Below are 21,229 nucleotides of genomic sequence, written 5' to 3'. Positions count from 1 at the left end.
CCGCTGCCTGATTGACATCTGGCTCTGCCCGCCCCGACAGTGGCGACTGACAGTAACCGTGAGCCGAGCGATGAGCACTTTGTAAATGCTCAGTTCTTGATGTATAGAGCTGGCTTGTAAAAACTGCAGCATCACACACCGACTCGAATTATGGGGAAGTGTACATTTTACTCTTCCTATGTAGGAAACTCTTGCAGGTAGGAAAAATAAAAATCAGTTCCTGTTATTTACACAAGTGACTGAAAGCAAAATGCATTTGAAAAAAAGATGTAACGTAGGTGTGTTCTTGTAATGTTTTTGTGCATTGAGATGCATACAGAGACTTCTGTTTTGTCATCATGCACTGCTGTTATGCATAAGGTCCCACACTGCAAATTACATCCAGTAATCTGATGTTCTGGAAACTAACTGTTGAGCCAATTAAATATTCAGGTCACATATTGTAGATCCTACCCACTGGCTCCTGTTTATAGCCTTTTCAGACAGAAAAACATTGAAGATTGTAGTTGTTTAGTTGATGAAGGCTTCTACACATTTCATATTGTTAGTCTTCAGAAGGCACATCCAGAATAATATGCTTTAAAAGGGCTTTAAGGGAAGCCCGTAATGAGGATGTATGGATCATTCCACAGCTTCCCCCTTGTGAAAATACCTGTTCACTGGATGTATTCTGATGGCTTTAGTACTCTCCAATTCACTGATCCAGAATATGCAGATTAGCAGATCCAGATTTCCTGATCCACATACTTTTTTGGAGTTCTAAGTATTAATAGCAGGGATCAAGGAAACAAGAATTTTCACAACTTGGTCAGAAATGGGAGCCAATATATTGTTCTCTGCACATGTCTCTGATGCAGCAAATTACATCTTTTAAATACTGGTTAAGATGGATGGGGTTTTGTGATTAGGCATTATTTTCCATGACCTATCCATTTCAGCCTTTTGAGTCAATTCCAAATTAAGGTGCAAATGAAAAGTGAAGTGACTTCCTGTATTGCACAGTGCAAGAGTCCAATCTGTGGAAATGCGGCAGGGCGAGTGCAATTATAGTGACCAAATTATGTCACTTGCCCAGAATAAGAAAGCCAGTAAACACAGAACTTCAAACTTGTTCCGAATCTGTGAAGCAGAAAACACTGAAGCCAGTGGACGGGCATTACAGTGAGGGAGCTAACATTTACAGAATGAGGGGTGAGAAATGGCAGTCTCTGTATAGCTCTCAGCACTGGCTTCCTTAATTAATAGCCAGAGAACACAGATAAAAGTTGTTTGGTAAATATACCTGCAGTCAGGTTCACTACAGATGCTGTTCCCGCAGTAATGGCATCCACCTGGGAGTGAATTTCATGTTTCGACTCGTCCACTTTGTTTTGAATCCAGACCCTGGAAGCCTACAATTTTTATATATAAAAAATTAAAATAAAGAAAAGCACTGCTAAACCAGCAAGGATGCTTACTGTAGTTTATACTACCCTGATGCCCATAAGCATTTCAAGGGTGACGGAGAACTGCCAAAGATTTATGACACATCCTTCCCTCAAATATGAAATCTTGTCAACAAAATATATTCATCTACTGTTCATGTAAATGAAGAAATCACATTCATTAGGTCCATCTTACCATGTCATGTCCCAGCGGTGGCAGATTGTCCACCTGGCTCAGATCATCATGTGCTTGTTGAACTGCATGCATGCTGGTATTAATGGTTCCCATCAGAGCCTGCTGAGCTGAAGTCTGTACAGGAAGAAAAATTAATTATTTCACAAATTGCTATCTGACCAAATTGCAACTCATGCAATGAAGGCAAGAAACATTTCACAGACCCCCCTTTTTATTAGGTCAAGTTTCCTTAAATAGTCAATTGCAAAACTACACACTGGCAGCTGTTATGCCTCATTTCTTGTAAACCTATCCTGTTTTACCTTACAGTGTTATCCATCAAATGAATCTGTTAAGTGGGAACAGAGGAAATGTATCATTTTGAATTCCCATAGTATACACATGTTTACAGATTACTGCAAATATTTCTTGCTGTGCTTCTTAAGTTGATAGATTCATTATTTTTCCTTCAGATAAGAAAATAGGTTATGAGACAAATTATTCTGCTAATTTGTGTTGACATATGGTGGGGCGGTTTAGGATCAGATAAATTAAAAGAATGAGCCTAACTAGGCATTTACTAAGTCAGCGACTTAGATAGGAATTACTACAATGTTCCCCTAGAAATTAGTACAATGTTCCACTAGAAATCAAAGAAAAACTGCAAAGAAACAGGTAAGGGGGCAGAAACTGGAGCTAGGCGAGAGGTTAAATACACTGCATATATAGTGGAGAACAAACAGAATAGATCCCTGATTAAAGAAACCTAACCTAATCTGTCAATTTTAACTATAAACATTGTATTTTTAGGGGTACTGTTAGTACTATTAGGTAGGGGTTTGTTAAAAGCTAACACAAACTGCTAGTGACAATAATGTGTAGACCCAGGAGTGTACAAAGTATAGATGATGGCCCTGGTGAAAATGATCATGTATTTATAAAAAAAAAAACCTCTGTACTGATATGCTTTGAAGAAATGGCAAATACCCCAAATAGAAGATGAAGTCAGTGAGATCTACTCTGATTGTCAATTACAATTGCCTATGGCAGGCAAATACAATGCATTACATATTGCTCTCACATGCCTTCAACACACGCCAGCATCCTGTTCTGCACATACTCTTAAGTTCCTATTTATCATTGTTACAAGAAAAGAAAACTGATGGCAGGTGTGTCAAGTAACATGCAAAAAAAGAGAACTTGTGATGAAAAACTGCACAGCACTTTTTAAATGTTTACATTTTTTAAGGTTATATAAAAGGTTTTATTTTATAAGCTGTTCAAAATTCCACTCTAAAAGTTTTGTCTTCCAGTATAAGCTGTCAAATGGATAATATCACTATGATTCATTTGTGCCTCCCATCCACATAAGAAGTTATTCTGCACATCAGGAGCCTCCTCCTTTTACAATACAGCCCACCTCTCACACCAGGAGTCCACCCTTTCATATCAGAGTCCAACCTCTCATATCAAAGTTTCCCCTTCAAATCAGAGTTCTACCATTACATCAGAAACCACAGCTGTGGCAGCATGCCAGAAGGCGAGAGGCAGAGCAGGCCTGGCCGGAGGCAAACACCCGTCCTTTTCTAAATTAATCCCACCCTCCCAGGATTAGTGTTATTCGAGTACATTTGATTCGATTCCTGGCAGTCAGCCCACACCATGGAAAGACATGATGCTGACTGAAAATTTCAAGGCACCCCTGAGGAAGCCAGAAGACAGCCTGGTTGAGAAAGGCTGCCTTAAGAACTGTGTGGTCATGGATCTTGACATTCATCAGCCTGGTTAGCCCTTCAGACACACAGGCTGCATTGTCACATGCCTGCATAGAAAAACTCTAAACAAAAGGTATTTACAGTGTGATTAGGAAATGTATGTAGGGAATATAACAGCAATGGGGAGGCAACATTTAAAAGGTGACATATTGTACTGACTTTTCTAAAGTATACATATAGCCCAAAAACTATTTTTTTTTAACGTTTTGGATAGACTATGGAAGAGTTAAAATCCCTAACCGTTTTTTTCTACCATTGGGAAAACTTCACTTCCTGTTGTCCACACTTTCCCCGACACAGATGTCCCCATTGGAAGATTTCTGGGGACAACTGAAAAAGTTTAAATTTCTCCTTAATTTCTAGGTGAAAACAGTCAACAGTACAAATAGAGAGTGAATCTCTTGGGGACACAGACAGCAATAAAAAAAAAAAAAAAAAAGTTAACAAAAAGGTTTAACCCTTCTCCACTTTTTGCCTAGATATACACTTTACTTTGCACAAGCCTTAAAACAATTAGATCCTTATTAGAAATTCTTATGTTCTCTTATTTTCTGCTGTTGCATTATGCAAGCCACCTCATACCTCAGACAATTTCGTGGATCTATTCCTAATCTTCCTGTGCACAATTTCAATTATCAGCGTGTGTTTACATAAGTCTTTTTTGGTAATCCATGTCTTACTGTCAAATTTCACCATAACATGTATGTCCATTTATTTACTTTTTGTTCTGCCATCTTCAGGTAAATTAGTCTCTGCATTTTAAAACGTTTTTCCATGATAGACTCTTGCAACAGTCTCAGCTGTGCTTACTCTGAATAGTAACAGCAGCCCTTCATGAAGCTAATTAGCAGAGTCACTTGATAAAGTATTTATTTTGCATGACTAGGTGCCATTAGGAAACTGATTGATTGCCTGGAGCAATGAACTTTATCTAACAGCATATTGTTACTAAGAACAAATGTGAACAAGCAAATTACACAGGGGAGAAAAACAACCTCCTCTGTAGATACACTTCACAAAGAATCATGGCTATATTTAAGACTTATTAAGATAAATACATATATATAAAAATACTATAAATTATATTCTTTCTTATTCATTTTTGGGATAGTCTTTTACTGAAGTTACCTCCTATCATTTCTATTTATTCTACAAACACAAATTAACTTTAAATACAGCAGCTTACCAGGGGTGGCATGTGACCTCTGTGCATCTGGCCTGTAGTAAGTTGCTGCTGTGCAGATGGCATAGTACCCATATTAAAAGTCTCTGGGCCACTGGATCCTGAGCGTATAATAGCAGGTAGTGCAACTGTGCCATGTTCAAGCTTTCCGGGACGGGTAACTTGCTGCTGCTGAAGAATTGTTGATCTGAAAAAAGAAAATAAACTTACAAATTAAGGTTTGATTCATGGGAAAAGCTATACATCCAGGTATAAAATGTTTTCTAGCTAGTGACAGCACTTCACTAGATTTTTGAGTTGGTTGTAAGGCCCTATTTATTAAAGAAGATTTACACTCAGCCCCATAGTTCGGGCCGAAGTGTTACATTAAAACTGTCACACATAGACTCTATAGATCGGGAAGTGACCAAACATTCTCAATCATCTCCCTGCAGAGAGGTGACTGTTTGTCACCTCTCCCCGCAGGGACTCCCCCATCTGATCTTCTAGCGCTGAGTGGAGGAACGGCGTCATGTCTGCATAGGCCGGCCCATCTGCATTAGAGAGAACTAGAGGGGGAATTTGTGGTTCAGCCTGTGGAAACTCATAATGTCAATTTTTAAATATTTAATTTTTATTCTTTATAAACTTTTTAATTTTTTTTAATTCATTTACTTTCAGCAAAATATATATTGCTGAATACTGCACAAGTTGTTTTGTGTAATAAATTAAAATGTTTCAGAAATGAAATCATTTTTGGGTCACGCCTTAATGACCAAGGGTCCCGAGGTTACACAGGTTGAGAACCACTGCTCTAGATAGTCAGAGCCAGCGGTCACGCATGCAACTGGGTGGATCCAGACAGTATTGTCGGGATCCGTCCTGGCTGTGGCGCTCTCAGCTCTCAGTATATCTTTGGGTCACAGGAGGACGTTAGTATATGTCCTCCAGTGATCCAAAAGAGAACTATGGGATAAAAAGGTTACCTCATAGTTCTGTTTTAAGCAGTTTTAAATATTTTTATACCCACTTTTTTGGAGAAACAGATTCTTCTAACATTGTAGACTCTTCATCTCCCTCCAGTCCAAATCGGTCCTTACTTTGTTTCTGGGGACAGGTGAGAATTTAAAATGCAGTCAGAAACAGTACAAAAGACTTGCAAGCGATATGCAACATAAAATACAAACAGCCCTTAATACAGCCTGTTAAAAATGTACCCTAATTTCTGAAGCTAGGAGGGCTGCTAATGTGATTAAAGTACACAAGCCATAGACCAAAACATGCAAACTATTATGTGAATGCTTGCTACCACCATCATATGATAGAATATTTCGAGGAGGAGATAACTTCACACACACAGCTCCTATAAGTTGACATTCTCCCACATATGTTCTACTGTTAGCATATCAGTATCTTTCAAAGAGTAATTGTAACTTTTTACATATAAAGTGTATTTTTTTCTTCTTTTAGTAACCATACTGTAGTGATGGCTAGTTTAGATGTAAATGGATCTTAGTGAAGTTCTTTAAAAACTGAAAAAACTCTGACCATGTGACTTACAAAAATAAAGGATCTATATACAAGCAGCTCAATAATGGTCTTAAAGGGACTAAGGTGGAAAACAAGGACACCTACCTTCTTGAGGATGATATCAATGTACCCTGCAATGAGCTGTGATATCTGTTCCCCTTCAGTGGTCTGCACAGAATAATAGCTCTCCTGATACTCACCAAAGTCCTGGAAAAAAAAAAAAAGACAGGCTGTAAATCAGAGTTCAGTAGGGAAAACAAGCAGAGAAGTAAAAAACGTACATCGATAAAGCAAGCAAAGTAATGGTAAAATATTTCAACTGTATGGATAAATGCTATAATCAGATGCAGATGATAAAATGATATAGACAGGGTTACAATAATTTAAAATACAAGCTGCAAAACATAAAATAAAGCAGTGGTCCTTTAATTGCTTTTAATTTAGGAAACAATGAGTAGTACATTTGAAGTGGTAGAGCAAAGCAAACTCAGACCAAAATATTGTCATGTTTAAGGTGTGGGGGGTGTAATCTGTTTCCTGTATACACAAAAGATAGCACAATATAAAATTTTAAAAGGTATATTTTAACCAGTATAAGAATATGGAAGCTGCCAGCATACATATTCTCCAGATTAATTGTTAAAAGTATGCAAGTATGTCGAGCCAAAATCTTTTTCTAGTGTGTAACAGCGTAGAAAATGGATTAGGACACCCGTCACGTTTTTACTGCTATTTGGAAGTCTGTTACACAGAGTTTTGCCCTTACTTCCCATCTGGTAAAACAGTTATTAGCAGAACAGGAAGTGAGGGAAAGCTTGCAACAGGGACAGACAGAAATAAAAACCTGGCAGGAGTTCCATTCTTCCCCAACTACTAAAGAAAAGTACTTTTATTTATGGTTGTGTTGTTCCTGGAGAACTCCCTCACTTCCGGTCTGGTAAAACATCAGCAGGACAGGAAGTGTGGATAAATCTCTCCAACAGAGCTCCAAATAGCTGAAAAAACCCAACAGGAGTTTTTACTTCCCCACTCCATCCAAATGCTATACTATGGTCTGTGATCTTATGCCATGTTTTAATTTTTTCTAATTTTAGCTCACTCCATTCACATATAAATCTATGTAGGTTATCTGTAACTCTTTGATCTAAGTCACCTTGTGATTTGGGTTTACTGCTTATTTTTTTCATAAACGTATTACTGAGATCTCACAAAAAAATTGATTCATACCAAAGTAAAGCTTTTTGGAGAGGCAGCCCAGCGTTTAACAGTTGTGAGTGGCCACTCTTGAATTACATCCTTTGTTTTCTCATCGACTCTCATTACTGAATCTTTGGTGATTCCAAGAAGTCGTGGCACAAGCTTATTCTTGCCCTTCATTTTCTCCTGAAAAGTTTAAAGTGAAGAGAAGAAAAAAAAAGAAGGTGCATGCACCCAAGGTGAAACAGAGTTGAACATATCAAGTAACTATCACATAGCTATATTTTTAATCAACATACAAATAAATAAGAGGCCTTAGACCAGTATTTGAATACTAGCGAGCATTGTTAACAAGGCCTGTCCTTACAGCGCAGTGCTCAGGGCTACATGTCACAGCGATACTGAATTACAAGGTCAGCAGAAAACACAGACCAAAAAATGTGCAGGGATGTGACTTGAGGGAAAGTGTCTAGGTTAAATAATCACTCCTTAACAAAAGATGATAATTGGGTAAGAAAGCACCAGGGGAGATAAAAGTTTTGAGATGGCTTAAAGTGCATAAATGGCAGAAAGAATTTGCCATGAAATCAGTTTTTTTTTTCCTCCCATGACACAATCCATTTGTAGAGGAAAGCATTGAGCTTTTTACACTTGGCCAAAGCTGACACCAGAAAACACCACAAGTATGGTAATGCAGACACAGGGACAGTAGGGGGTAGCACAGCATGAGGGTTGAAATAAAAAACGGTTACAAGGCAGTAGCAGCAACCTACCTTGTAATCATAATACAATGAGATGTATAGTGGACCTTTTGTATGTTGGCATAACATTAGTAAGCTTCCTTATTGGTATGAAATTTAAATTGATAATTGCTAAATAATGTGTGAAATTACAGTTACACTGACCAATAAACAGGAAAGTGGTAGAGGAGAATGAGCGTAACCATGCGCAAACACATAGATGTGAATGTGTCATAAAGCATACACTCTTAAGTAGACCAGGACACCTCTTTGTATAGTATTTATTTATTGTTTCTATATATAACAATACAGACATATAAACATGCTGTTAAAAGACTCTCCCAGGGAGAAATCCAATCAAGATAGTCATAACTTCTTCCTAAAACAGCCAACATAAAGTTCCCTTCCCATTAGTATTAAAACCCATTCTTCTCCCCTAGTGGTCTCAACTAAAAAAAAAAAAAGCAAGGGAAACAACAACAACAACAACCCAAAATCCCTCCCAACCCTAAACCACCTCTTATTAGACAACAGGGCTGAGCATTATTTCTTATTTGCCTTTTTTAGACCTCCTTAACTTTGACATGCTAAGGAGGCAGGGCCTCACACAGGGTCTCAAAGTGTATGTCCAGCCAAAACTTTTATTTGTTATTTTTGGATAGAGTAGGAAAGGGTTGGAACCCCTGTTATGTTATTACTGCTATCCACGGTCCATTTGAGAGATATTGCCCTCACTTCCTGTCCTGACAACTTTCAAATTAAACAGAACAGGAGGGTAACTCTTCAGCAGCAACACAGACAGAAATAAAAATGATTTTCTTAAGTGGCGTAGATCCCCTGCCAGATTTATATTTCTGTCTGTGTGTCCCTGTTGAAGATTTCCCTTATGTTGTGTCCGGTGACACTGTAAGCAGTAAAGGAAATCTCTCTAACATAGCCACAGATAGTGCTAAAAACATTGGCTTGACATACACTTTAATGAACACAGTTCCAGTTCTAAGCATTGGGATACCAAACTCAGCAACTTCTCAGTTTTTCTAAATGCATAATAAAAAGGTATGTTTCATGGCCACACTGGAAATGGTGCTTCATGGAGTTGCCTCCCATACACTCCATGATTAACAAACAATACAAACCTTCACTAGAAAAAAAGACACTCCATATGTCCGTAAAGATCGAGCCAGTTTCACATATTTCACTTTAGCTTCTATTTCAGTCATTTCTCCACAATTTTTATGTTCCTGTTGGTCACAACAGAAGCGGAACATCAACAAATGCATTACAATAATACAAACCATTCACAAAATATATTTTAAGTGCCAGCATGCTTGCCTAACATCTGACCAGGTATAGAAGAACAGTGTTACTATGGTTTTAGATACAGAGCCATCTACTTTGTCAATTCTTTAGCAGGGTTAGGCAGGGGTGTGGAATTCCCATCGCCCAACGGCCAGGACATGCATTTTCGGGCGCCAGGCAGGTATTTTTTTTTCTACATTTAGCCCTGCTGCAAGCAAGCAGCAGGACTAAATGTAGAGCAGGGGAGCCGTTTTGTTCAAGTGATCACTTATATGCAGCCTGCTTGCTAGCCCCTGTGTAATAGCAATAAAGTTAAGTAGGGAAAAAAATTTAATTAAAAAAAAAATGAAAACAATTATAAAACGTTACAAAAATTAAACTTTATAAAAGTTTAAAAAAATTATTTAAAAAGTTATAAATAAATAAAATACAAACGCACATTGAGTTATTGCTGTAGATGGGGGTCAGAGGCAGACCCTCAACAGCAGATTAGGTGGTTACCCAAAAAAATAAATAAACACCTTCCTGCCCACTAGTTTAAAAATAAAAAAAAATATATATAAAAAGGTTAACATGTTTAAAAAGTAAAAAAAAAAAAATAAGAACCATAGGAGAAAAACATACCACATTCTAAAATTGTTCCACACTAAAATTGTATTTGTGAGCTACAAACTCCCAAAATAAACCAAAATCCCAGACATATCTACCCTATAAATCAGGACAAATAAAATAAATTATAAATTACTTCGTTAGCTACACTAATTATGTACACATTATTATTATTGCCAAAGCTGTAAAAAATGTGGGGGGGTTTTTCTTCATTTTTTTACATTTATTTATTAAAAAAATTGTAAAAAGCATGTCACATCCAATTACAGCCCATTTTGTCCTTTAAAAAACGGTATATAATACGTGTAATGCATGAGGAAGATAGAAATGATGGTTAAATAAACAGAGCAAAAATTGCTCCGGTCCCCAGAAGTGAAAAAAAGTTAAGGCGTTAAAGGGTAAGTTCATTCACTTTCCCAAGTACTTTGTGGAAAATAGGATTACCAGCTCAAATCTGGCCCCCTCACCATCCCTGCTATACTTACCTTTCGGGGAAAGGTCCTACCGCTCCGCCGGTACGGGTGTACTATCTTTGCCCCATACTGCTGTCCTGCGCTATGGATTTGAACTTCGCTCACAAATTGCGAGCACTGAGAAGCACTTCTTAGCACTGTTAAAGTCGATTGTCATGAGGGACAAGCAGATTGGGCCTCTGCTTTGGTCCTTGGCCAAGAAGTTCTTTTTAAAATTTCCACACCCCTGCTAGGATTTAGGTACATGCTGATACAGATAAAAAAATAGAGGACGAGCTGTTTTATTAAAACTATTTTCTATGGTTATTAAACCAATTCAGGTTTATTTGAAATCAGTTTCTATAAATCCACCCCAGCATATTCACAAAGCTCATCGGGAAACTGAAATATTTTTTTTAAATCGAATACAGTAAACACCCAACTGTAGTTTCTGGTTCCTTGAGAATCAATAGCAGCTTTCAAGCATCTATCCATGCGGCACCCCGCAGCGCCATTCACCTGCCGGCTAGCTTCCGCAGCCTACAGGTGAATGCAAGCAGCCGGGAGCATTGCAATAGCGAACAACAGGATGGCTATTGAAGCCCCGCCCACTGAGCACAGGAGAGAGAAAATGAATTTCACATTTCTACATTACCTGGAATAGTTTCTTCTCTGCTCCTCTTTGTTTGATATACTCCTTAGGAAGGAACTCTTTCAGGCTACAAATTGACAGAACTCAGTTAAGTCAACCAAACTTTCACACAGCACACACTGGTGTGTATTTAGGTAAAGCACACGTTTACTACAGTCCCAGAATCTCCACTGACAAAAAAAAATAATTTACCCCCCAACTCCTCCAGCTGCTTTCTCTGCAAAATGCATGATACAAATGTTGTAACAGACAAACCTTAAGGATCAGTGCAGCTACAGATATGACTAGATTATTTTTCCAACTTATATAAAACAGGCCCCATAGAAGGCACACATTTGTTACATGTCTGGTACATGATGTAGATAGATTTTCAGCACTGATCATTTTAAATTGCTGTTCCAAATAGCCAGTGGCTCCACATTTGGGTAAAATATTTAATCCACACAGAGTTTTGAAGGATTAGGTACCAAGACAATTATGCAGACTGCCATTGCTTTCTGAAAGATGTAGTTGCCTTGTTGTCAGATTGGCGGTTTTGACTTTACCTACTACATGTTTATTTTAGGTCAATCTGAGAATTTATCAAATCAAGTGACATCAAGAAAGCTGATATCAGAATGGTTAGCAATAACATCTTCTATACTTTGACTTCCTTAAAGCAGAATTCTGGGGGGAAAAAATATTAACCCTTGCAGTGGGGCTACCCACTGCACCGGTTAAGTGCTCGTTTTGGTCTGGGAAGGAAAATAACAAAGTTATACTCACCCGATCCTCAGATCCAGTCAGCTGTGACAGCACTCCCTCCAGCCTCTCTCCTCCTCGGCTGCAGCAATGGATATCCCTTAGTGTCCTCACGTTCTATACACTGTGTACGAGTCAGGGACCTTAGACCGCTTCAGCGGAGGAGATAAGAGGCTGGAGGGAGCACTGTCACAGCTGGCTGGCTCTGAGGATTGGGCAAGTATAACTGTAATTTTTCCTCCCTAGACCAGAACAAGCACTTAACCATTGCAGTGCAAGGGTAGCCCCACTGCAAGGGTTAATAATTTGCCAGAGTTCTTAAAAAAAAAAAAGAATAACTAGCTAATAGTTAGCCAATGCTCAAAACTTTCTACACTAATCGAAAACTAGTAAGGTATAATACTCTTCTAGTAAGAAAAATGACATAAGGCACAATATGAAAATAATACCCCCCCCCTGCCAGAGTTCTTAAAAAAAAAAAAGAATAACTAGCTAATAGTTAGCCAATGCTCAAAACTTTCTACACTAATCGAAAACTAGTAAGGTATAATACTCTTCTAGTAAGAAAAATGACATAAGGCACAATATGAAAATAACACCCCCCCCCCACCTTATACAATACTAAATAAAAGATGAGAAAGCAGAGTTATACTGCACTCCACAAACATTGAACAACCTTTTCTTCCTAATTAAAATGTATGTAAACTGCACATAAATTACTCAAAGTACAATATAGAAAACCAACATAAAATGGACAGATCTGTAATTAAAAACCACAAATGGCCCAGGGTACCCGCACAGTCATACACACACAGAGATAGAAATCACCTATTATACAGGATTTACATAGTGCCAACAGTTTGCGCAGTGCTTTACAATATAAGGAAGACATTACAATCACATCACAATTCAAGATAAAATGGTAAGAAGGGCCCTGCCCATGAGAGCTTGCAATCTAAAAGGGAGGGGCAAGTGATACATGAGGAGATAGCTGTGTGGGGATGAATTGTTTGAGAACGTGATGTATGAGTGGTTAGGCTGAGGTGTGATAGGCTTCCCTGAAGAGATGAGTCTTTAGGGAACACCTTAAGGCAGTCAGGGTGGGAGATAGATGGACAGGTTGGGGTAAAGAGTTCTAGAGGATGGAAGAGTGAAGTCCTGGAGGAGAGTATGGGAAGAGTTGACAAGGGAGCTGGAAAGCAGGAGGTCTTGGAGGAGCGTAGGGGACGGTTAGGGTGATACTTTTGAGACAAGGTTTGAGATATAGCCAGGAGCAGAGTTGTGGACGGCTTTGTAAGTGTTTGTTAATATTTAGAATTTTATCCTTTGGGCTGTTGGGAGCCAGTGCAGGGATTGGCAGAGGGGGGTTACAGACACTGAGCGGTTGGTTAAGTGGATGAGTCTAGCAGCTGCATTCATGATAGACTGAAGGTAGTGGCAGGCCAATGAGGAGGGAGTTGCAATATTCAAGACGAGTTATAACAAGTGGATGAGTTGTTTTTGCGGTGAGGAAGGGGCGTATTTTGGAGATGTTACGAAGGTGAAGGTGGCAGGATTTGGATAGTGATTGGATGTAGGGAAGAAAGGTGAGGTCCGAGTCAATGATTACACCTAGCACCTTGACATGAGGGGAGGGAGGGAGGGATGAATGGTTGTAAGTTGTTCCTCCCTTGGGGGAGGAAATATCATGAGCTCAGTTTTTGAAAGGTTGAGTTTTAAGAAGTGTTGTGACATCCAGACTGATATGTCAGTAGTTAGTAGATTAGTGACACGCAAGGACACAGAGGGGGTGAGTTGTGGAGTAGAAAGATCGATTTGAGTGTCATCAGCATAGAGATGGTATTGGAAGCCATGTGAGGTTTTATCCATGCAGTGGGTACTTACCTCTCTCAAAACCCTACTCCACTTTTTTGTATTTTTGTATGTTACTTTAGAAAAGGGGAGAGATTGCCTAGAGAGCCAGGGTCTAGGCCATCCACACAATTTTTTCAAGCCATGTGAGGTTATTAACTGACCAAGGGAGGAGGTGTAGATAGAGAAGAAAAAGGGGGTCCAAGGACAGAGCCTTGGGGAACCCCTACAGAAAGAGAAAGAAGAGGGGAGTTAGATTTGTAGGCGACACTAAAGGAGCGCTTAGCTAGGTAGGAGGAGAACCATGAGAGAGAAGAGTCTTGTAGGCCAAACGAGGAGTTTTTTGAGCAGGAACAGGTGGTCAACTGTGTCAAAAGCAGCAGAAAGGTCTAATAGCAAGAGTAAGGAGTAGTGGCCATTGTTTTAGCACCTAGTAGGTCATTGGTGAGTTTTAGGAGGGCGGTTTCAGTAGAGTGTATTGCAGAAAGTAATTATATAAATGCTTTTAAAAATGCGGATATTTGCCACTAAACAGGAACCCGGAGGTATACACCTATAATATTGCAACTGTTCCCTTACAGATACACTACAGCGTATGTAGTCGCAATTTGCAGTTAACAAGAATCAGTTTCAAATTCTTACAGCAACATGACTTCCTCTACTAAAACTGTATGGCCACGTATCTTTATCTGTGGGAGTATCCCGGGTCATTTGTGGTTTTAAAGACGGATCTGTTTTATGGTGGTTTTCTGCATCAGGCTTTAGCTGGATGATTTATGTGGCATTAATAAAGTTGGTTTAATTGTTCTCGGAATACAGTATAGCTTAGCTTTCGTACTTTTATTTAGTACTGTATAACCTGGTTTGTGAAGCAAACTTGCAGGTAAGATGCATATGCATAACAAGTGATATATATATATATATATATATACACACACACACACATACAAGGTGTAGTGGTGACTTTTTTTGGTTAAATAGCCCCTTTATTCTTACTCTAAAAATCCAGGTTTATGTTTGGCTTCCACATGAGGTCCAAATTGAATCTGTGTTTGGATTCCCCCAAACTCACAGGCCTTGTCAAAAGACACAGGGTGAGAGCCATTCAGAATGTCATCACGAGCCTAAAAATTTGCTAGTACATCAAACTTGGCACACCAGCTATGCAAAGAAGAAATGATCAAGCTACAACCTAGGAAATTAATTCATGCATTTTACCCTATGTAATACCTAGATTCTGGGCTCAGATGGTTACCTGAACGTAAAGTAGGTTCAGTTGCACTGGATCTCTGGAATCTACATTCTGATCTGAATAGAAGAACTTCCTGCGGAGAAGTAATGTTTCGTTTTCATCAACTCCCTGCTCCCGAAATGTGCGACTATGATCCAGCCAATTTACTAAAATGTCAGTGAAGTGAAATAAAAAATATTTCAGAATTACATATAATACTTAGCTGAAAAACATGCAATGACAAATAAATCACCATACATATAGATTTTAGGAACAATAACAAGCAACTACTTGGGTACTTAGTTATAGGACTGTGTAGGTGAATACTCAATTGTTTTTAAAGATACCTATAAGCAGCAGATAAAGCCAGAAAACAACCTGATCACAAAAAAATAATAAAAAAAAGTATTTCTGAGACTGATTATAAAAATTTCATAACCAAGTGTTTATCTGAATTGGGTCAGCTTTGACTATCAAACTACATGCCCTGTTCAACTATTTGACCCTTTTGGAACGATGGGTCATTGACACCTACATGCCCACGCCAAATTTGTCACTTAACTTCACAATAACTAATTTGCATACTTAAATATTTGTTTTACACTTCAAGAACATACACTGTAAGGTTTTAATAGAGAAAACACTTTTCCAATTTTTTAATAGGCTGAAAAATGCACAGCAATATAAAAAACAAATCTGACTATACAATATAAACAGATAAACAATGTCACCTTCCAGCAGAAGCTTCATGTGCAGGTTGAAGGCATATTTTGTTGATGAAACCTCAAACCTGCATTTGCCCACTGTGCCATAGCTAACATAGCAATCTCATGATCAGGAACTACTATGAAGGGTTCCACATTGTCAGTGGGCACCGAAGCAGTCACTTACAGCGTGGTTGAGAGTCAGCAGCCATACAAGGTGCTGACTGGTAGATTTTTTAAAGGGAGCGCATTTGTTTACATACAGGATCCCCAGGGATGAATACCCAGTGATATACAGGATGTGGACAGCAAGGCGTTAAGAAATGTTTTTAAATAACTAATACTAGATGACATTCATCATCATGTTTGTGGGTGCCACAGTCTATGCAAGCATGTTCTCTTCATTCAGAAAAAACACAATCACTGCGCTTGGGAGTATAAATTATACCATTCAATCCTAGTGGAATAGCTAATTAAAACTAACCTACTAATTAGTTGGAAGTGAGCTTGAGAGTGGAGAGACCAGCAGCAGTCAGGGATACTGCAAACATGATGCGGATATTATTATACTTATTTCCATGAGAATGAGAGGACTTATCTCAAAAAGGACTAAAATCGTATTTGAAAGGTGGTGAGGAGAGTTAACCGAAGGGAAGGAGAGAGCTACGTCCAAGTAGTCTATCCGGCGGATAGATTGAGGAAGTGGAACGTAAAAGAAGATCATAAGGAATACATCGGGAGAAGTTGGTGGACACTTTGGGGACTATTGAACAACAAAAACTCACCCTTTCCTACCTGACGCCTCCGAGAAAGTAACCACCTAACCCCTTCTTTTTTGGACTTGAAAAAAAAAAATTGGTTAAGTTTTGTTTGAAGTGTTATCCAGATATTACATCTATCAATACCATCAATTTATCTAGAAGAGACCTTTTAGGTCTAATTCGCCCAATTGTAATATCACGTAAGGGAGGAATTTGGTGTTTAATCACTGAGGAGGTTCCATATATTAACGCACAATAGTTTGCTTATTTATTCCACCATCACAGAACTTATATTTATGAATTTTATGTACACAATAAGAAACCAATCCTTCACGTATTTGGTTAGATGAAATTAGTACACTGTGCATATTTATAGAAACGCATGTTGGCATACAATGTACAAAACACTTAGAGGGTGATTAATAGATTGATACAAAGACCTAGCGCAGCTTATGTTTTCTTAATTCGCCTGCCTCTGCTCACTCACACTCATCTTCTGTATGGAGCTTAGCTTTAAGTTTCTCCATTTTCTTCTCATCTCTGAGGAGAGTTCTGTCCTTCTTTAGAGTTCCTGTTGGTTCTTCTTTCTTCTCCTCAGTCTCACGGATTAGAGAATATTCCTCATAGTTTGTAATTCCTGGGGCACAAGAAATTTCAGTAGCTGATGCATATTAATCCATTAAATAGTTTTTCTAAAACATCCTAACAAACTATATTTTTCTAAATATGTTGCAATAGAAATCAGTGTCTGTAAATATACACAATCCTGTTGTGTATAATATACACAAATGCTTTTCCACTCCCAGTAGGTCCACATGCTTCACTTTGTAATAACACACGCACCAAAAACAATAAAACGTTTTTTTTGTACTTCTTTACCATACTGAAGACTTACCTACATGAGGTCTGGGACACTGGCAAACAGAAAAACGTTGAAAGCCAGCCCTCGATTAACCATCCTTTAACCATCATACTGCCAATAAACACATAAGGGCTCAATGGACTTCAAGAAAAAGATTTTATGGTAATGCACAAAAATCTTAATTTCTTTATCATGCATTGAGGGACACAGAATTCTGAAACATTTGAGATGTTCCAAAGCAATATAACTCCGTCCACAACAACCAGAAGGACCAATGCATGCATCCCAACCAGAAAAGATAAAAGTTCCCTACAGGAAGGGAAAATTATAATGTCTCAGAGGAGGTCAGAGGATCAAGAAGCTCAAACCACAAGAAGAATTGCTGCCAAAGGTTAAGTCTATCTTGACGGACACCGAGTCAGGACAGGAACCGGGAAGATATTTTGAGCAACTTCCCTTAGATGCAGCAAATGAGCCAAAGTAAGATGGCATGACTACAAATTCAAATAATCAGCTGGTGCGGTTTAGGTTTGTAGGTGGCCGATTCTGGAGATCCACTTGGTGCTACAGGAGCAGCATTAGGGTGGTGCTTCCTTTAGGCTGAAATGTGGGAAAGATAGCATGAAAACTTCACCTGGAGAATGGTGTCAGCGCTCTATTCCTCAGCCTTTACCCCTACTGCAGTGAAAATGGCAGGGGCCAGAAATTTTAAAAATGGCACCCAACGGTACAAACTGTGAGGCAGCTCCTGGTGCTTCAGCGTGACTGGCTTTAATCAATAAGTGACCCTTCAGAGACAGGGTCACACCAGAGGCTGTGCCACGACACACAGTGCACAAAGATTTGGAAAGCACCACAATGCAAAGCCCAGTGACTGAGGGTCATATTCCAGGCTAGCCTCACTACGTTCAAGGGCCTCCTCAGAGTTAAACTTTACAGACAGTGCCACACCTGAGGCTATGCCCCAAGACTGGACCGAGAAAGCACTCTGCAGCTAACAGTACACTCAAGCCTGAAAAGCACCACAATGCAGAGCCTAGGGTCTGATCGCCACATTCCAGGCTGGCCCGATAATCTTCCATTTTAGCAGGGTCAAGGTATGGCCTCCAAAGCTGATGTTAAGAATATGCCAATCTGCATAGCTGTTCAAGAGACCAGCTCAAGCAGCATTGTGGAAGTCTTGAATGAAGTCACAAGGGGAAAAAAATAAAATGATCACCAGTATATCGGGATCTTGACTGAAGTAATAAAAAAAATAAAAATCAGGTAAAAATCAGCAGAGCTGAGGAAAAGGGATCCAACCTTCAAGGACATGACGGCTAGAAACAGCGTAAAGCTGCCCATACATCTTGCAATTATATTTTGAAAAACCAACGCGATCGGGTTGCCGTACGATAATCGTGCATTTGATGGGAAGTGATCACAATTACAGTACAACTGGCTGAATTTCCTCGATCGTTCAGGCTGGAAAACTTTTTTCGAACTGAACGAAAAATCGATGGATCAGGTGCGTTTTTGGATGGAAAAAAAAAAAAATCGCAACAAGAACACTGCACATGTGCAAACGAAAATACTTTTGTCGATCGACAAAATTAGTATTGCTAACGAACGTTAATTGAAACCGACATTGGTTTGTGCATGATAAGCTATTTGAGCTAAAATCGAAAGAGGGTTCTTGGCACAAACGAAAATTTCCGATTGAAAATTGTAAGGTTTAAGACCACCTTTATACAGAGCTTGCCTTTAAAGGATAACTATGGGGTTAAGGCTTTTCCCCATAGTTCTCCTTAGGGTAACGGGAGGACACAAACTAGCGTCCTCCCATCACCCTAGGCTCAGTATACCGCGAGCTGTAGCTTGCGGTATACTGAGACGCCGCAGCTGAACCGGATACCGACAATTGTGCCGGGATCCGCCCAGCTGCGTGACTGACAGCTGGCTCTGCCTATCTAGAGGCAGAGCCAGCTGTACCCGCCCCCTCCCACGTCCGTTCCACCAGTCAGCGCTGGCGGATCGGAGCGGGGAATCCAGCCCCTCCCCTGTCACGGCAGAGAGCCGTGACAGGATCAAGAGGTGAGCGAACGCCAGTATGTGTTCGCTCACCTCCCGATCTACTGAGCCGACCTGTGACAGTCTCATTGTCACAGGTCGGCTAGAACTACGAGGCGAGTGAAAAGCACTCACCTCGTAGTTCTTCTTTAACTGTATTTTCTATTTGCCAGTGTTCAAACTTCCTGTAGGTGGCAGCATAAATAATCCGACCGTTTCAGAATTCCTGAATTTCTGTGTCCCTTAATGGACAATCAAGAAAAAAAAATTACTGTACCTTAGAGCTCCTCATGTGCTAAAAAATGGCACTTAACTGAGACAGCTATGCATGTTCTGCAACGCCTTTAATGGTGACTGCCAAAAGAGTAAGTAGTGACAACTAGTGATGGGCTCGGACGTGTTCGCAAGCGCCTTGTGCCGAGCCCGCCGGGAAGCTGTCAGCGCCAAGGGCTAATCACAGGCACTGAGACATGTTCCCGGTCCGCAGCTGCAGAGATCGGGAAATGTCTCAGTGCCTGTGATTGGCCCTGCACGCTGACAGCTTCCCGGCGGGCTCGACACGAGGCGCTTGCGAACACGTCCGAGCCCATCACTAGTCACAACCACATCTAGTTCTTGAGGACTGCAAAAGTATTGAGGGAGTTGGTGTTAAATAAAAGTTATTCTATGAATAATAAAATGAATGGGATGAAACCCTTTTAAGCATCTTCTACCATTAAAAGAGAATTAACGTGTACTTATAGCTAGCCAACATCTTTTTTTACCTGTGGATGGAGTATGAAATGGTTAAACCTGACAGATTTAAAAAAACATTTTTTTTGCTGTTTGCTGATGGATAGATTTTCCTTCACTTTCTGTGCCTAGATATAACAAGAAGTGAAAGGAAATCTCTCCCAAGTGAGGAGAAAAATCCTGTGAGACTATTGTCAGCGGAACCGGTCCTGTCCTGGTATCAGCTGAAAAATCCTTGACAAAAAGAGGATAAGTCTACCCAGCAGATATGAATATACACCCGAGAGATTACGAACCATTATTACACATAAAAAAAAAAAAGAAGATTTGGCTTTAGAACATTATCTTTCACCAAAGATCCAACTGTTTTCCCCAATAGCATAAAAGGTTCTCACCTATCCTGCTGCATATGGTCACTAGAAGTTCCCCTACAGTTTTTGAGTCATCTACCATAATCATTTTTGCGGCTCCATCCAGCATTCTAATTTTCTGTGGTCGTTGTTTCTTCTTATATTCCAGAACATCCTGACAGCAACAGAAGACGAGATACAATATAAACAGAAAATAAAATGTAAATTGACAAAATGATACAACACCATGATGGACATTAGAGCCTCGGATAAGGTGCCACTGAATTGTGATGAAGAACGGATCTTTAAGGCGTTTCTTACTGCATAGTTACAATGTTATAGCGTCAAGGACATGCAAAGTGATATTGTCATTAACTCTGGTAAGCGCAAACTGAGTGAGCAATTTACTGGGTAGCAATTCTGTTGAATATTTGTTGAAATTAAGACTGTTAAATATTTTGTTACTACCATATATTTGTAAAGCTCAATGAACTCTAGAAAAAAACACTATTCTGCAAACATGTTTTTATGTGTATTCAAATCTACATGGTTGATTTTTGTATATTAATGTGTTTCAATAACTAAGCAATGTATATGTAATGCATGAATAATTTGACCTCTTTTACCCCATTCCTCAGCATATAGTAATCCAGGGTCCTGCCAGCCTCCAGCCAGATTCCTTTCCTTGGGTCTTCATCTGATAAGAACAGGCCAAAATCTAGTGCTGTGGGCAAAAAGAAGAGGTCAAGTCAGATGGAGACTCTGGGGTCTGTGCCCAGCTGCTGAATGCAGCACAAAACAGTACTGTTCCTTTGAACAAGAACTTCTATTGTACAAAACAGACGCAGTACAAACAATGGAACCATATGAAAAAGCCATAAGCACAGAGTAACAGCACATAGACACAAGATATCTTAAAGGAAAACTGTATAG

The 21,229-nt window shown here is 39.4% G+C and overlaps 1 protein-coding gene across 1 annotated transcript in view; it reads right to left on the bottom strand.

Annotated features, from left to right (window-relative positions):
* The window catches only part of TLN2 (talin 2), a 183,044-nt gene that overhangs the window by 65,882 nt on the left and 95,933 nt on the right, over positions 1-21,229 (bottom strand). The window contains exons 4-16 of the mRNA XM_018552804.1: positions 20,923-21,020; positions 20,342-20,471; positions 16,791-16,940; positions 14,863-15,005; positions 14,604-14,731; positions 11,019-11,082; positions 9,140-9,244; positions 7,294-7,449; positions 6,172-6,273; positions 5,567-5,643; positions 4,561-4,744; positions 1,621-1,734; positions 1,283-1,391 (exon numbers count right to left, since the gene is read on the bottom strand). Coding sequence (XP_018408306.1) covers positions 1,283-1,391; positions 1,621-1,734; positions 4,561-4,744; positions 5,567-5,643; positions 6,172-6,273; positions 7,294-7,449; positions 9,140-9,244; positions 11,019-11,082; positions 14,604-14,731; positions 14,863-15,005; positions 16,791-16,940; positions 20,342-20,471; positions 20,923-21,020 — 1,560 coding nt within the window. The remainder of the gene's footprint in view (positions 1-1,282; positions 1,392-1,620; positions 1,735-4,560; positions 4,745-5,566; positions 5,644-6,171; positions 6,274-7,293; positions 7,450-9,139; positions 9,245-11,018; positions 11,083-14,603; positions 14,732-14,862; positions 15,006-16,790; positions 16,941-20,341; positions 20,472-20,922; positions 21,021-21,229) is intronic.

This window comes from Nanorana parkeri, unplaced genomic scaffold (genome assembly GCF_000935625.1).
Source record: "Nanorana parkeri isolate BGI_ZX_2015 unplaced genomic scaffold, ASM93562v1 scaffold97, whole genome shotgun sequence".
NCBI lineage: Eukaryota > Metazoa > Chordata > Amphibia > Anura > Dicroglossidae > Nanorana > Nanorana parkeri.
The sequence above is the reverse complement of the archived record's forward strand: the minus strand, read 5'-3'. Positions and strand labels throughout refer to the sequence as shown.